This window comes from Pseudopipra pipra, chromosome 25 (assembly GCF_036250125.1).
Source record: "Pseudopipra pipra isolate bDixPip1 chromosome 25, bDixPip1.hap1, whole genome shotgun sequence".
NCBI classification, from domain to species: domain Eukaryota; kingdom Metazoa; phylum Chordata; class Aves; order Passeriformes; family Pipridae; genus Pseudopipra; species Pseudopipra pipra.
Window position 1 is genome coordinate 4174928 of NC_087573.1, and position 13837 is coordinate 4188764.

The following is a 13837-nucleotide window of genomic DNA, read 5'->3' on the forward strand; positions in this document are numbered from 1 at the left end:
CAATTATCTTCCTATTTTCAACTTAATTCATGTCTAAATCAGAGTGTTCCTGTTTCGTGGGTAAAAATTCAAATTTAACTGAGGGTTGGATGTTTAAAGTGCAACTTAGCCAATGTGCACATCTTGGGAGAGGAGAATGAAGAGGATTCTCTAGTTACAGTTGAAAACAGTAGGTGTGACATGGGCTGCATTGTTTGGGCTGACAGGACTGAGCTGAGATGTCTCCACCTCTTAAGACAACATCAGACATTAGAAAAAGCAGGAACAGGCACACATGACTTCTTAATCAACACACTGTTTCTACAGCACATACTGTGACACTCAGCACAAATCCCAGCTTGGAGGAAAGGAAAAGAAAAAGGTCCCTTCCAACTGAACTATTCTATCCTGAAACACGAGGAAATTGCCCAAGAGAGTGAGAACTGGGGATACCAAAGAGCTGGCTATAGAGAGAACCTGAGATCTGCCAGAAACTACTCCCAGAACACTAAGAATGAGCTGCCACGAGGGAAGATCCAATACCTGTGACACTGGAGGTTCATGGAGGTCCAGCTGAAGTCTCTGCACAACATCAGTGAAGTCTTCAGCATGAAAGCAAACCACATCTTTGGTTATACGAGGCTGGTCACTCCTAGAAAAGATGAGAATTCCAGGAATTTTTAGAGAATTTAAATTACAGCTCTTTCCAGCAGAAAGCTTCCCTGAACCAAAAACCTTCCTCAGTTCTACACTGTGCACAGTCTCATCACTTCTCAATACATGTATTTTGAAAAAGGGGTACAATTCACAGATTTCTCTTTTTTCTCCACTTCTTTCTTGCTGCCTTCACACCAGAAGTGATGCTTTCAGGGACAATATACCAAAATGATCAAGAACTAGGTTCAAAATGCCACTACTAAAGTTCTCTGTGTTGTAGGAACCACAGTTTGCCTCAATTCTTCCATTTTATAATTGGACAGAATAATTCTGCATTAAAGGAAAAATGTAAAATAACCAAGTAACTCTGCAGCTGAAGCAACAAGGAGCTGGATTTTATTCAGCAGCTGAGAACCAGAGTGAAGGAAGTCCTGGCACCTTTTATTCATACAAAAATCTAATGATATTGCTAATGATGCAATCCAATTCCCACTGTAATTTCTGGCAATTACAGTGATGCAAGTCTAGTTTCTCTGCAAGGTCACCAGCAATATCCTGGGTACACGACCTGAGAAGGCACTGCAGCTGTGAAATTAATTACACTGAGTTCTTAGATTACTGTTACAGAAGCTGGAATTAATACACCTGCTCAGGAAATGAACTATCAGGGATGATGGTCCAGGCATGGTATTTTAAGGCTTTTATATATCACTAAAACATTCTGCAAACTGCTGTTGCAACCTTTTAATGCCTCAAGAGGGGAAAACAGCAGGTATACAGCTTGTGGTTTTCAGTGCTAGGCAGCTTTTATCTTATTAGATAAAATCAGATTTCTGATTAGGCTTGTTTTCCAAGGAATTATTATTTTTTTTTTTAAAGAGAAGGTGTAGAACAGCTGCATTCCAGCAGCACTTACCATTCCCCAAACTGCACAGCCTTCAGGACCCCGACAGCAGCCGTGCTCTGCCAGTCAAAGCCCTGCCCCACGTGGTCGGCGTGAGCTCTCGTCCTGTCCTCAAACAGGACCTCGCGGGGCTCGCTGGTCCGAGGTAGGTACTGCAGGTTCTTTATCTCGTTCATTGACCTAGAATGTCATAAAAACACACACTGAAAAATGTTTCAGGCTACTCAGAAATAAATATTTGTGTTAATGTAATCTGAAATGCGTGCTGAAGGCTTGAAAAGAACAAAGGGCTTCCCTCCGATTTCTTCTCGGCTTTGTTTTGACCTTTTGCTGAATAAAAACAGCAAAGTACAATTCAGGTTATGAGATCAAACTTCATAAAACAAATCCAATCACTCATGCTGGAAGAACTCCTCCAGGAATTGAATGGTATGTAAAATAGAGCTATCTTAATAGAACCTGAACTTCAATTATTTGGGAGTACATCAAAAAATCCTCCCTGAAATGACAATTAAAATATGCTTCCAAGTCTCCTGAAGTTTGTTCTTTTTCTGAGAAACATGTAAGTACACCCCAATATTTCCTGAGCAGGCAGACAGTACTACAAGTGCTTTAGCACTAACATTAAAATGCAGCACGAGCAGTGTAAGGATCTCTGTTGTTTTAGAGCTGCCCTCACCACAGAAATAAGATGAATAAAATAAGCCTCCTGAAGGATAATGAAAGAGGTTTTTAATCTTAAGAAAGCACTGATCTAGGACATAAAAGTGGTGAAAGAAGATAACCATCACAAGCAACATTTGTTTTATCAGCTGAGCCAATCTGAAACAAAAACGAAAGTGAATCTTAAATCCGAATTAGTCATCTGAAGAACCATTTACACATCAAGTACTTTGCTCTTGTTCTCAAATCTAACACAGACACAACTGCAATGGTTTCCTTCTCTCCCTCGAGGCAAACCGAGCCTTACCGGCGCCGTTTGAAGGGCGATTTTGGCATATCAGCTGTGGGGATCATCTGCTCTCCTGGCCTCACCCACATGATGGGCCCGTCATCGCTCTGGGACCGGCACTGAAGTCGGAGACTAGAAAGAGTCCCCCAGGGCAGAGTCATCTGAAAAGAAAAGAGAAACAAAACAACCCACAAAACACACATAACACAGAACACTGGGTGAGATAGAAAAATTAAATGACGCCTTTGGTAAAACTGGTTCAAATTTGCTGTCAAAAGAATTGCATAGAAACTAAATAAGTTTGAGAGGTAAAATACAGTCTGAGCTAACTTTATCAAATTCAGTTTTCAGGGAAGCACAGAATTATGTAGTGCATATATATGATAAACTATATTTTTTTAATTATTTACACAATTGTAGCTACCTTATTCCACACCTCTCAACTGGACACAGGAAAGAATGAACCTCAGTAGCCCAAACAAGCACATCAATAAAGAAAACACCTTTTGGTTTCTAATGACTTTGAAATATGTGAAACCTAGTAATTGCTTAAATATCTGCAGTGCTCTGAACAAACCACAAGTTGCTGCTTACTCTAAGAAATGGAGATTCTTCCAACATATCTAGAAATTCTGGGAAGTAGTCCCCCACTTCTTCATCCACTGCTCCGACCAGGCTGATCTGCCGCATGGGTCCTGCTCTGTAGGTGCCACAGCAGTACGTCCGATTGACCTGGGGGCCCAGAGAGGAAACACAACACCACCACACCTTTAGTTCTGCTGCAGGAGAGTCACACTAACACAACACACTGGGCCACAGCTGGACTCATCTACCTCTATTTCAGTAGCTGTGCCCTTGGGAATAGGCATGGGGATTGTTTAGAACACATGCCCACAGGGCATCCCAAGAGAAACAACTCCTGCCTGCACTCCTGACAGGAAATCCTTCTCCAGTTTGAATAACAGCAAGTGAGTATTCGACTAATTCAGGAACAATTCAACACTTCCAGGCTGACTTGAGAAAACAAGCACACAAGGTTTCCTTGTGACTCAGTCTTTCACCAGCAGGCTTCAGCTCTCCACTGGTTTGTGCAGCTGCCTGTTGTTTCTACATTTCAAACCGGATGCCCCTGGAACACACACACTCTTCATTCCAGTCTTGTCCCAGAGGTCCTTCCCCTGGGACTGCTGTGAAAAATCTCAGTGTCCCTCATGCAGGGGCCCTGGTAATGTTGTTATAATGTATACACAAAACTGGACAAGAAACTGAGGAAACAAGAGGTTTAGCCAGAAACCCAGTGCTCATGAACAACTTCAGGATAAGCAGCAGCAGTAGAACCTGCTGCCAGTGCTGTGGCCAGAAATGCTTTAATCTCACTTACAGCCCTTGGACATCCTCTGGAGCACAGACTGTCCCACTTTCCAAGGGCATCTGGAAATTTTTCTTACTGATTTCCTGTTCCTGGAGGAGAACCCCTGGCAAGGCTCCAGTGTTCTCCAGCCTCATCCTATGGACTGCAGCTGTAAATCTCATATGGCCACAGAGCAGGTTCCATGTAGGTACCACAGGTATTTGATGTTATAGAGCAGAAATGTTGCCATAATTATTCTGTTTTGCACACTCAGTTGTGTTTGAGCCCCAACCTTCCCTCTGTGTTCGAGTGCTTCCCATGGTGAAAAACTCCAGCTGTTCTCTATGGCTGAGTGGTGGGACAGAGGATTACTGCTAAATTGGCAATTTTAGTCATGTTCAGAACGGGTGATGCCTTTTATTACTAACTCCATTTATAGATATGTGGATGCAGCAGCTTAGTTTGAAGTTTAGTTTCAGTTTTGCATGTTTAATCAACAAACCAGATGTTATTAAATTACTCCATGAGGTTGCTAAAGGTAAATTAGGAGAGACTAATTAGGGAAAAATAGAGTTACTGCTGCAATTTTATTTTCTAACAGCAGCCATAGACATTTAGCTTCTTAATTATAGGAGTTTAGCTCACTCTACTCACTGAATGCAGTTCAGAGCAGGAGCACTGGAACACCACAGCAATATTCCAGTTCTGTGCACCTACAGGGGAACTAAGGACTGAAATGTTCTGGTCCTTAAATCAGCAAAGTTTAACTGCCTGGCACTATTTCTGTGACCACTTCCAGATGAGATCTGCTCTACTGAAACCACCTGTTGAGAGTCACAAGTATTTCACAGGTGTTTGTCACAAGTTAAAATGAATTATGATTCCATATGCAGTTTTTCCTTGTAATGTTTTCAAAGGAAATGAAAAACTAGAAGCTTTAAGTTTGGAGGGTTTTTTTTTAATGCACTGGAACACAATGGAAAAAAACCCAAAAGAATTCAAGAGTTATAAAGTGGACAGTAGAAATACTTCAGGGAAATATTGGATTTTAATGTTTTGGTAGTTTTTAATAGAAATGAAATACATTTACTGGAGAATTAAAACCAGAATTACTGTTGTGTAAGGACCATGGGGCCACTAAGACCACTGTGCCCTTTCAAATGCCACACTACCCTGTGTGTCCCCTGCTCCACACACTCCACACTGACAGTGAGTTACAGGCATGTTTAAAATTAGCTCTTCAGTGCTCAGGGAGACATTTTCTTGCAGCTGCATGATGTGCCTATCAGTGTTCCCCACACTTGGGTGAGAACAGGAACAGACAGCACCAGTGTTTCCTGTCCAGATCACAAAGCTGGTATTTATTTGCATGTCCCTGAGCCACCCCAGCCCCTGCCCTGCCTCTCCAAGGGTTAAGTGAGCAGCAAAACCCCAAAGGGTGAGAAGAGGACACACAGATGAGGCATCAGCTGGAGACAAACGAGGTTAAGTCTCAGAAGTTTCTCTCCAGTTGTAAGAAAAGCACGAATGAGTTGACAGTGCCAATATTTCAACATGCCAAGTCAGCTATAAAACCAACCACACAAACACTTGGCTGCAAGGAAGAAAGCAAGAGCACAAGGGGGTTACTACTGACAACAGAGGGCCAGGACAGTGACATGCCAGCACAGCAAGGGTGACATGTCTAACTCCAACGTGACACACTGCAGCCAGACCACTGGGCACTGGTTGTGTGGCTCTAGTGACAAACTACCTGAAGTTTGCAGTACAGATGCACAATTTCTCCACTTCACACTTTGGTAGCTTCTGCTAAAAAAAGGAACTGCCCTTCCAGAATAAGAGAAGCTCACGTGGGGGAGACAACCAAACTGTGAGGTGGTTCATTAACCAAAGCTGTCAGGAACAGAAGAACCTTTTCTGACAGCAGGGGTAGGAAAAAATCTCCAGTTATCACCTGTTGGCTGCTTCTCCCCAGAAGGAACAACAGCTTATGCAAAACCTACTTCCCCAGCTCTTTCCTGGCCTCTTCCCAGAACCCCCACTCCTCTGTGACAGTCTAACTCTCCTTTGGATCAGAGAAAGAATTCAACAGGCAGCTGATCAGTTTTTCTTGGGGGAAAAAAAGTAGAAGTGTTTTTTAAGTCTAAATATATTCCAATTCACTGAGTAGAACTAGAAGCAGTTGTACTGAAGCAAGTGATAAGGAAAATGAGAGTTCATTCTAGCTGCACTGCTAAGAGCTTCCAAATTAAATTGTGCCCTTATGTGAAGAAAGCTTACAAAGTACTGCTCAGTGATTTGAGTCCTTAAAGCTTGTAGCCCAAGTGAACAGCTCCAAACTAAAGCTCAGCTTCAGTACTAAAGTAGCAGAACCAATGGGAGCCAATGCAAGCAAAAAATCCCGAAGACATTTAAGCGTAATTATTTTAAGATTCTGAAAACAAACATTTATGCTCCAAGCACATACTGGAGTGCTTGTTATAAACTCACTGCCCTGAGAACAAAGGAATTCCCCTGGCAAGGCAGTTAATTATCACCAGACTTTTATCAGTTCTTCCAGATTAAAGTCCTTATTTTGAACTGGAGACACTTCCTACTAAAATTCAGTTTCTCTGAAAAGGTACATAGAACAGCTTAATGTTGTATAAGCCAAAGGTCACATTAACTTGTAGTTTACAGATCAAATCTTTATTTCTTGAGACTGAGTCTGCAGGACTCAAAACTACCTAATGTTCAAAATCCCCTCACCACAGGATGGGTCAGTGCAGCAAACAAGAAGAAGAAACACAGAATGGAGGTGACTTCATTATCTTCAATTAAAAATAATCAGTGTTACAGCACACAACAGTGTAACATGCTTAATCTGCAAAAGCATAACTACAAAGTGCTTTTGTGCTGTACAGTTTTCATACAGAAAGGTCAAAAGTGAAGCTTGACCAGTCTGTTCTCTCCTCAGCGGTGCTGCCGAGGAGCAGCAGCACAACAGGCAGGCTGAGCCCTCCAGCTCTCTCAAGCAGGGCACTGTGGCCTTCTCCATTTCCAGAGAAGCCAGCCTGCAAAACCTGGGTGAACCCACCACCAATTTAAATGCTTCCTTAAACTTAAGCACCACGTGCATTCCCTGCAGAGCCCCTTTTGGGCTGCCTGTGACAGCTCCTGTGCTGTTTGCTCAGAGTGAACCACAATAACATACTTCAGCCAGAGAGGATTAACCAGGTCATGCTGGAGCTGGGTTTAGAGAAGTGGTTTAGACCAACTGAACCTTATGTCATGACTCAATCTTAATCAAGTTTAGACAGTACTTAAAATAGAATTAATTGAAGTAGCAGCGCAGATTATAACCCACCAAAGCCTCTTATTTATTACCATCCATTCCTCACGTGTATTTATAGCACCAGGATTCATGTTCACAGGACATTCACTGAGGAAAAATGCAATTGTTAAATATCCCAGTGGCTCTGTTAAGCCATTTCAGTGGTCACCACATGCACTTGAGTTAGAATGCAATCATGACACCAAATAGCACAGACATATCACTGATCCTGAAGACTTTAAAGCCCAGCCTGGGGACAGGTTTCACATCTGCAGCACTCAGGTGCACACGTGCTCCTGCCCATAGCAGAGATTGGTTTTGGGGTACTCTGCACTCTGACAGCTCTGTCAGCACCAAGAGTTACTTAGACCAAGAAACAGAGGCTGGTTAAAATAAGTGCAGCAGCAGCAATTTGTTGTCAAACAAATTCATAAGCCAAATGTCAGAATGATTCATTTAATGGTATTCAAAGACTCCACAGTGACCATGCAGGAACTTTCTGTAAAGCAGTAATTGTTTTTCCAATGCAAATCTTGCTTATAAGCATTTGGTAAACCCTGGAGAGATCCAAACAGCCCATTCACAAGCATTAACATTTCAAAATCTGTTGCTAAAGGTCTATTCCTACAGTAGGGAAGTGCACTCCACTACAGAGTTTCAGATTTATCCTTCCAACAGGTGAACCAGTAAATGTAATTAATGTCTTGAATAAAGAGTTTAAGAGTAATCAGCAGTTTGAATCCATTCTCAGACTAAACAGAAAGCAGCTTTATTCCATCTAAAATAAATTTATCTAAATTCTAATCTTGTTGTACGCTCATAGATATTTCTGAGTTTGATCACAAGATTAAAATCCAACGAGTTTTCACACAGGAATCTTGAAATTAGCTTAGTTTTTACTGTTGCATCCATTTAAGTTACATGGAGATACAGTTTCAGAATCTAAGCCAGTTTAAGTCTACTATGGAAACCAGGGTAATACATAAAATGAAAGTCCAAGGGAATTAAAAAGATACTCTAACCACTTCCAAGTTAGGAAGTCTAGACACCCAAAATCAGCTGCTGATAGAATTAAGATGTTTAAAAAATTGTGAATGATATACTGAAACCTGAGAAGTAATGTTATTGCAAAAAAAATAAATAATAAAAAAATCAACCCAGATCTATTGAATAAAAAAAAAGTGTTAGCATTTGCAGTCTTTGCAACTCTCGATACAGAACTTGGCTGTTGTTTTGAACAATCTCAGTGTTTTCCCACGTTTAGAAGAAAGAGATGATCAGTGCAGATCTTTCCTCAGGCCACAGATAGCAGTGTCTGAGGTGTGAATCATCAACTACCAGTGAGCTTTTAAGCAGAAACAGGAATAAACATCACAGTGCACACATCTTTTTCATCTGCTTAAAATTTGTGACTCACGTATTTTAAGCCAGGCCTGCTCTGGATTAATGAGATTAATCAAATCTAGGTGCTGTGCAACTTTTATGCCTGTAAACAGTTCTTACCTGAGAATGAAAGTTTGAAATTGTTGTTGTTTCAATGTCCTTCTTGCCCAAAATTTCCATTTTCACTGGAGTGTTAGGAAAGTTAAAAGCAAAGTAATCCAGGAAGTCTGGTAAATAAGCAGCTGCTCCGTGGACTATGGCTAAGGCATAGTAAGCTGCATTTTTATCATTTTCACTGAATGACAACGCAAGAAACTCTTCTGCAAATCTCTCCATCTCCACTGGAGACAAAAATGAGAGTTCATCCATGTAGGCATGCAGGACCAGAGCACCTCCATTGGACTGGTGTTCCTCGTGAATGAAGTTACTAAATTTAGTGCCAGTTTTCAGGAAGCTGCTGCGAACAGAGTGCTCCTGGTGTGTCACAAACGGGGTTTGTACTCCCTGGGGTATCCGATACTCCTGCATCCCCAAATTCAGTCTGCAGAGCTGCTCATCCTTCAGGTACCTGAAGGATTCCTTGTTCATTTCCAGGCTGTCACACTGTCCTTGAGACAGAGTCTCTTTGTCGATGCGGGTGAGCCCGGCGCACACGGTCTGCACCTCTTTGTTGTACATCTTCAGGCGCTTCCCCCTCACATCTTCCCGGTGTTTCTTTTTCTTTTTTTTCTTTATCTTCTTCATAATAAGACTGTCAGCTCGCTGGGTTTTGCCATTTTCGTCTGGAGTTTCTGGCAGCAACAATAAAGAGAAGATCAGAGTTCTGCAGTTGCAGCATATTCACCCCAAAAGAATCCAGCCCCCTCACTTGATCTGACCAGTAGTAATACTCTGACTTTTGACTTAGACAACCAAAAATGCAGTATTTCTAGTACTACATAAATAAAGACTCAAGCTTAATATTTTAGAAATATTTCCATTTTTAACAGATTTATTAAAATGCCTTTAAAAGGAGTCTGTATTTCAGGACATCTATAATTAAGTACATTAATAACTTCTGACATTTAAGGCAGCGCCATGCAGGGGAAGAGGACAAACAACATGTGTAACATTTAGACATCAAGACTTTCGTTACAGAACATTTCCCTGATTTTGGACACGTGATATAGAAGCTAAACAGCACAGTTGAAGAGGTACAAGTGTTACTGACATTTAGGAGGTAAAAATATTTAAATCCTAGGCTGTTGATCTTTTGAATTAAAGGACCCAGATCATCACACCCACAGTTTCAGCTATCTGCTAGTCTTATAGTTAACTACTCAGTTAACGCAGAGAGAGAAATTAAGAGGCTGTTTTGAGGGTTTCTTTAAGGTTAATCACCCTGAGAGGTAAAATGTAAAGAAGTAGCTCTGTTAGGCAAAATGTAATAGTTTAACCGCTTATCTTTCAAGAATAAAAACTGGTTTAAATGACATTTAGCAAGTGACAAAGGTAGTTAGAAAACTTGATGCTTCAGCTGTTAAAAACTCAATTCCCAAGACAAGATTTTAATGTGCCCGAACCAAAGAACTATTTCATCCAACAATGCCCATAAATCTCTGTTACCAGGATAGCCACGGGAATCAGAACAACCTGCTGCTGAAGGCAAAACCCAACCAGAAGGTGCAGTAGCTAAAGTTGCAGTTTTGCCCTCAGCACAGGGCTTTTTGTTAACAAAATTCCCTTTCCTGGGCTGCAAATTGGTATCCTTCTCCTGTAACACTTGAAGTTACAAGGAAAAAACATGTTACACTGCTCTATGAGAAAGGGGGTCATGATAAATACACACAGCTCCGAGTTCTTTAGTGTAGTCCCAGTGATTAACCAGATCATTACTGGTTTGGTCTCCAGAGCTGGGGATGGGTGACCTTCCTAACAGCCTGGTGGAACAGCAGAATTACTCACGGAGCAAAGAAAGAGTCGATTGCTTAACACTCACTCCATACAATAGTCTTAGGACCTGAAATACAAGTTTTCACAGTGCTGCTGTAGCCTTTACAAACGGCAAAGGCCCTGATTTTTTTTTCTATTCCAGCCAGGGAAACCAGGAAGAGCAGGGTGGTATCACTTGTTTTGGGAAGTCAACCAAAACGGTTCTTGGAATGAGGTTTTCTGCGAGACTCGGAAGTGAAGTGCACGAGCTTGCTCAGTGCTGAGCTCTCGAGTGCAGGCACTGCTTCTCTCACTGCAATGAGCACACAGGTCACACACAGGATCTTTGTTCTGCTGGGATCAGAGATTCCAAGCTGGAACTAAACAAGAATTTTATGCCACCGAGCTGTTGGTAATATTTCCCTATAGATGTTTCTAAGAATTTTTGGTTGCAAAAGGTATCTTATTTTAAGCATTTCTGATTTTAGGTATCGCTTGAAAAGCCCACACATGTGGTAGTTTTAATTCAGAGTATCTGTCTGTTTGAAGCTATTCCCTAACAGCAGACAGATATTGAGGAATCTTTGCATTTGGGAGCTTCCAGTGGTCTATCTTCAGGATAAAAGCTGCCCTGGCTGCTGATGGATCCACTGAACACAGCAGAGTCCCACTACCACAGTGAGAAACCACTGTATTAAGTGAAGCTAAACACTGACATTATGGGGAACATAATGCCTGACAATCTTGAGGGAAATACAGTTTTAATTATTCCTTTAAATAAACAGAAAGCCTACAATACCTCAAACATAAAAAAAGCTATGGCCAGGTCACTAAACTATGGGCTCAGCAGCAAGGCCAAGTGACAGCAGTGCCAATAACTCAGCTACTCCAAAATGATTAGACATCATATAACTGAGCACACCAGCACCACTATTAAACAGCAAAAACAGGGGGGTGTTCATTGTCACCTGAGGCCACAGATAAGCACAGTACAGTCAGTGTAATAGGTAGTTTAATTAGATTATACATCAAAATAAAAACTGATAGTCAGGGAAAGGAATCCAGCCCCTTCCTGAAAACCACAACACATGCAGCTGAGGGCCAGCAGTGAAGAGCTTCAGATTAGCAAACAGCTTTCCTTTGCAAATCTGGAATTTTGATGCTCATTTTCACACTCTTTAAGCCCTCATTAAAAGAGGCCTTATTTAATTCTGGGTTAGAACTGACACAGTGACACTCCAGCCTACAAGGACACACTGCTTCAAACTCTAGCCTGATAAATATTGATAACACTGCAGAAGTTTACAATCCAGTAGCTTTTACAGTCATTATTCAAGTACAGTGGAGTAGAAGCATTAACCAGCAGAGAAAAAGTCTCTCCTAGTAACAGTTTTGACCATTCTTAAGACAGTCCTATCCAGAATTTACACTACAGACCTGACTCCTGTAAGCATGTGGATCTTTGGTTTCTTTGGCACAAAACCTTCACATACTCTCCAAAAGCATAATTCACAACATAGTATTTTTATTACAGCAGCTTTTGTAGTTACTTTTTATCTACGTTGCTCTCACTAAGAGGCTTTTACTACAATAAATTTGCGAGCAGAAGCAGAAGAGTCATTCTGTGCTGTTAAAAAAAACCCAAAACCCAAACCAACAAAACAAACAAAAACACACCCACCACGCACCAAAATCCAGAGATATTTTGGCCTTTCTATTAGAGAAGTCACAGATTTGTTAGGATTAGAAGGGATCTCTGGAGATCATCCAGACCAAGGCAGGGTCACCTGGAGCAGGTGACACAGGAACTCATCCAGGTGGGTCTGGAATGTCTCCAGAGAGGAAGACTCCACATCCTCCCTGGGCAGCTGTTCCAGTGCTCTGCCACCCTCAGTGTAATGAAGTTCTTCCTCATGCTGAGGCAGACCTCGTTGTGTTTTAATTTATGGCCATTGCTCCTCGTCCTGTCACTAAAAAGAGTGTGGCACCATCCTCTGACACCACTTATAAATATTTGTAGGGGGTGATGGGATCCCCTCTTACTGAAGAAAATAAATAATAATAAATTAAAAAATCCAGCAGACTACCAGCTCTAGCATACGTTACTGGACACACGGAGGGAAGAACGCTTCGCTCCCGCAGCCGTTGCTGTTGCACCTGCGATGAGGGCGACCCTGACAGCAGCAGCCCCGGCAGCCCCAGGACCATCCCCGCGCCCCGTCCCGCGGGGCAGCCCCGCCGTGCCCTCTACGACACCACCGGACACGGGCCACCGAGCCCGCGGGGCGCTCCCTCTGCCCTCACACCTCCACAGGTGCTCCGGGCGCTGCCCCGCGGCGCTGCCTCCCCGGGCAGGCGGCCCCGGCCCGGCCCGGCCCGGCCCGCCGCGGGGAACCCACCGCGCCCCGCCCGGCGCTCTCACCTCGCTGGCTGGGCCGCCCCGCCGCGCCGTCCGCGGGGCTGCCGCGCCTCGCCTTGTGCGCGGCGGGCTCGCCGTGGTGCCGGTGGTGGTGGCGGCGCTCGGCGGGCGGCGGGAGGCTGAGCGGGGAGAACGTGAAGAGCCCCGCGGCGGGCAGGGCGGGCGGGGGCAGCGGCTCCGCCGGGCCGGGCCCGGCCAGCAGCGCCGCGCTCGGGCGGGCCCGCTTGGCGGTGGGAGGCTCTCCCGGTGCGGCCCGCCGGCGGCGGGGCCCGCGGGGCCGGGCGGGCCGGTCCGCTGAGGGCGGTGGCGGCGGCGGCTCCTCCGGGGCCCGCGGCACCGCGGCGACCTGCGCGGCCATTTCAGGGGCTCCCTCACACACATTTAAATGGCCCGAGCGCCGGGGAAGCCGCCGCGCACGCGCGGCCCGCGGGGCACCCTGGGACGGGTAGTTCGCCGCCGGTAGGGGCGCGCGCGCGCGCGCGCGGGGCGGGGGTCACGTGAGCCGGGGGGGGGCGCGCGCGGGAAAGCGCTGAGGGAGCGCTGGAAGGTGGGGGGGGCTGTGGGGGCGCAGCGGGTAATTACGTTTATTTAAACGGTGTTTCTCGCCCGTTGTAACGTTAAATCCGTTAAAACGCCGACCGCCGGGGAGGGCGGAGGAGGGAAGGCTTTGAGACCCAGGGAGAGGAGGACATCCCCGCCCGGGAATGAAATCAGTGGATCACGGAACCACAGAATCCCCGAGTGGTTCGGGTTGGAAGGGACATTAAAGCTCATCTCGTTCCAACCCCCTGCCACGGGAAGAGACACATTCCACTAAACCAGTCTCTGCTGTTGAGGGAACCCGCAACTCGAGTGAAAAATAAGGCAGTTCTGACTATTCCTCCAGCAAAAGTAGCTTTAAATCAGCTTGAGTTTTCTACTCCAGCAGCGGTCAGCACATTCCTCTTGACCGAATTCCGCATATTCCA

The 13837-nt window shown here is 44.4% G+C and overlaps 1 protein-coding gene across 2 annotated transcripts in view; it reads right to left on the bottom strand.

Annotated features, from left to right (window-relative positions):
• LOC135402473 (protein PHTF1-like) overlaps positions 1 to 13293 on the bottom strand; it is a 30630-nt gene extending 17337 nt beyond the window's left edge. The window contains exons 1-6 of one of the 2 annotated variants that reach the window (XM_064635685.1): positions 12538 to 12673; positions 8660 to 9330; positions 3087 to 3224; positions 2511 to 2653; positions 1553 to 1720; positions 523 to 631 (exon numbers count right to left, since the gene is read on the bottom strand). In XM_064635685.1, the coding sequence (XP_064491755.1) occupies positions 523 to 631; positions 1553 to 1720; positions 2511 to 2653; positions 3087 to 3224; positions 8660 to 9330; positions 12538 to 12658 (1350 nt within the window). In that variant the 5' untranslated portion in view covers positions 12659 to 12673. Of the gene's footprint in view, positions 1 to 522; positions 632 to 1552; positions 1721 to 2510; positions 2654 to 3086; positions 3225 to 8659; positions 9331 to 12537; positions 12674 to 12872 lie in introns of those variants that run through there. The other variant, XM_064635684.1, reaches the window with a different exon arrangement.
• Between the last annotated feature and the right edge of the window lie 544 nt (positions 13294 to 13837).